Source organism: Sphaeroforma arctica (genome assembly GCF_001186125.1).
Source record: "Sphaeroforma arctica JP610 unplaced genomic scaffold supercont1.4950, whole genome shotgun sequence".
Taxonomy (NCBI): domain Eukaryota; class Ichthyosporea; order Ichthyophonida; genus Sphaeroforma; species Sphaeroforma arctica.
The window spans coordinates 172-2,193 of NW_014035608.1; the positions used below are offsets into that span (position 1 = coordinate 172).

At 44.8% G+C, this 2,022-nt stretch overlaps 1 protein-coding gene across 1 annotated transcript; it reads left to right on the forward strand.

The window, feature by feature from the left end:
* Positions 1 to 221: 221 nt before the first annotated feature.
* Positions 222 to 1,933, forward strand: SARC_14678 (hypothetical protein; the record flags this gene model as incomplete). The annotated part of the gene is made up of 3 exons (XM_014291186.1): positions 222 to 345; positions 630 to 772; positions 1,688 to 1,933. Coding segments are annotated over exons 1-3 (501 nt in total), but the record flags the coding sequence as incomplete, so codon positions are not given.
* Between the last annotated feature and the right edge of the window lie 89 nt (positions 1,934 to 2,022).

Genomic DNA, 2,022 nt, shown 5'->3' on the forward strand with positions numbered 1-2,022 from the left:
TATTTGGTGAGTAAAGTGCGTAACCATGCACATATACTAAACTGTACACTATGCTTCTTCCCGCTCCTATGTATGTACCTGGCATTAACCCGACTATCCTATTTTGCGCGCTCTCTGTTTCTGTTGTCGGTGGTGTCAATTATACTTTGCCTTCGTCTTTATAAGCTTTACACATATCATTTTGCACAAACTGTTCTACTACACCAGCTGCCAGTACTACACTATCGTCGGCAATGGGCAATGTGATGCGCAGAGAGTCGATCGAACCTAGCACATTCAAAGAAGCCGGCTGTCTAAGTGTAAAGAATGGCAGCAGCAGCAGCAACACAAGCCCTGTTCAAAAGGGTAATGTATTGTGAACCTTTCTCTCTCTATATATATATATATATACATATACATATATATGTGTATATATAAATATATATATATATATATATATATATATATATATAGATATATAGATATATATTGTGTATATATTGTATATATATATATATGTATGTAGATATAATATATACATATATATATATATATATATATATATATATATATATATATATATTATATATGTATATATATCATTTGTCATGGCGCCACCTGGTATAACTAAGAATCGATCGTTTATTTAGGTATCTCACCCAGCTCGAACTGGACACCGACCAGCAACGGGGCGACGGAGGTGGTACCTACCTCACCTCTAGGCATGCGCAAAGTTGAGTCTCGTAAACACGCACACGCGCATAGGCCGCGCAGTCGATCCCCATGTCAGAAGGTGTGTACTCGAGTACATGTACACACATAGCATGTGCTGTTCTATTGTTGTTTCACACACACAGTGCGTGTGATTCCGATTGTATGTTTTATTCGGCCTTGGACTGTGTGTATACAGTATACGTACAGTATTGGTGCGTGTTTTATACCGTGAGGTCAGCGTATTCGCTACCTGCAGTGCTTGGCCCGGTTAAGCTTAATCACTTGGCGTGGGTAGGTTGCATCTGCATTGGGCCGAGATGTCCCCCATGCAACGTGCATGCATTCTGTGTCACAGGAGAAGACCTCGCCTGCCCACTCATGCGCACCTGTTCATTACATAGGCTATCTCACGCCGTAGCGAAGTACTGTGTCTGATGAGTTCGGCTGCCTTTCAGACTATACCTGGCTATATTGGCTATATTAGAGCTGTTGTAGTTAGCAATGGGTCAAACTTAAGATAAGCTACAGTGTTTGTTTTTGGCAATAGGTCAATATAAAGGCACACACAAGCACTACTTCACATAGACATATACACATACTTCATCGGACAGTGGAGTGTCTTTCTCCACCCAATTATAAGAACTTTGTTGTATATCGTTGTCTCTGTAAGGATTTTGTCGTATTTAGTCGTCTCTGTAAGGACCTTGTCGCATTCAGTCATTCTGCAGCGGAGATTGTTTGTGTCGCTCAAACTCCCCCTCCCCCTGCCCACACCCGCTGCAACCCCCCCCCCCTCCCCCCAACAACAACCCCCACACACAAGCACAGGTTGGGTTTAGCACTACCCTGACTACGCACATACCGACACCCACTGCGCTATACACCGCCCGAGATAGTACCAGTGTCGCATTATGCAGGATCTGTTACCGAGGTTTTTCTACCGCTACAATTCCTACCTACCCATACCATGCCCCCCTGTACGCCCCTTATAAAGAGCACCCCTGCCGCTCCATCACAGACTGTCTCGCCCGAGGTAGTCCACACCGCGCGAAGGACTGTGTCACACAGTGCTGAGCCTGTGGCTGATACTGTGCCCTGTCTCAAGTTTTCGGACAGCATCCCTGATTTGGCCCTGGCCTCGATTGCCAGTCGCAAGAAAGGCTCGCAAAAGGAAGATCTGCTGACCCGCCGGGATTCAGAGAGCGAGTTCCTCACTGCGGCAGGCAGTAATAGTATTAAGGTGAGTGGTTAGGTGTTTATAGTGTATCAGTGTCAAGGTGAGAAGCGGTTGATTGAGTATAGTGTAGTAGTATCAAGGTGAGTGGCGGT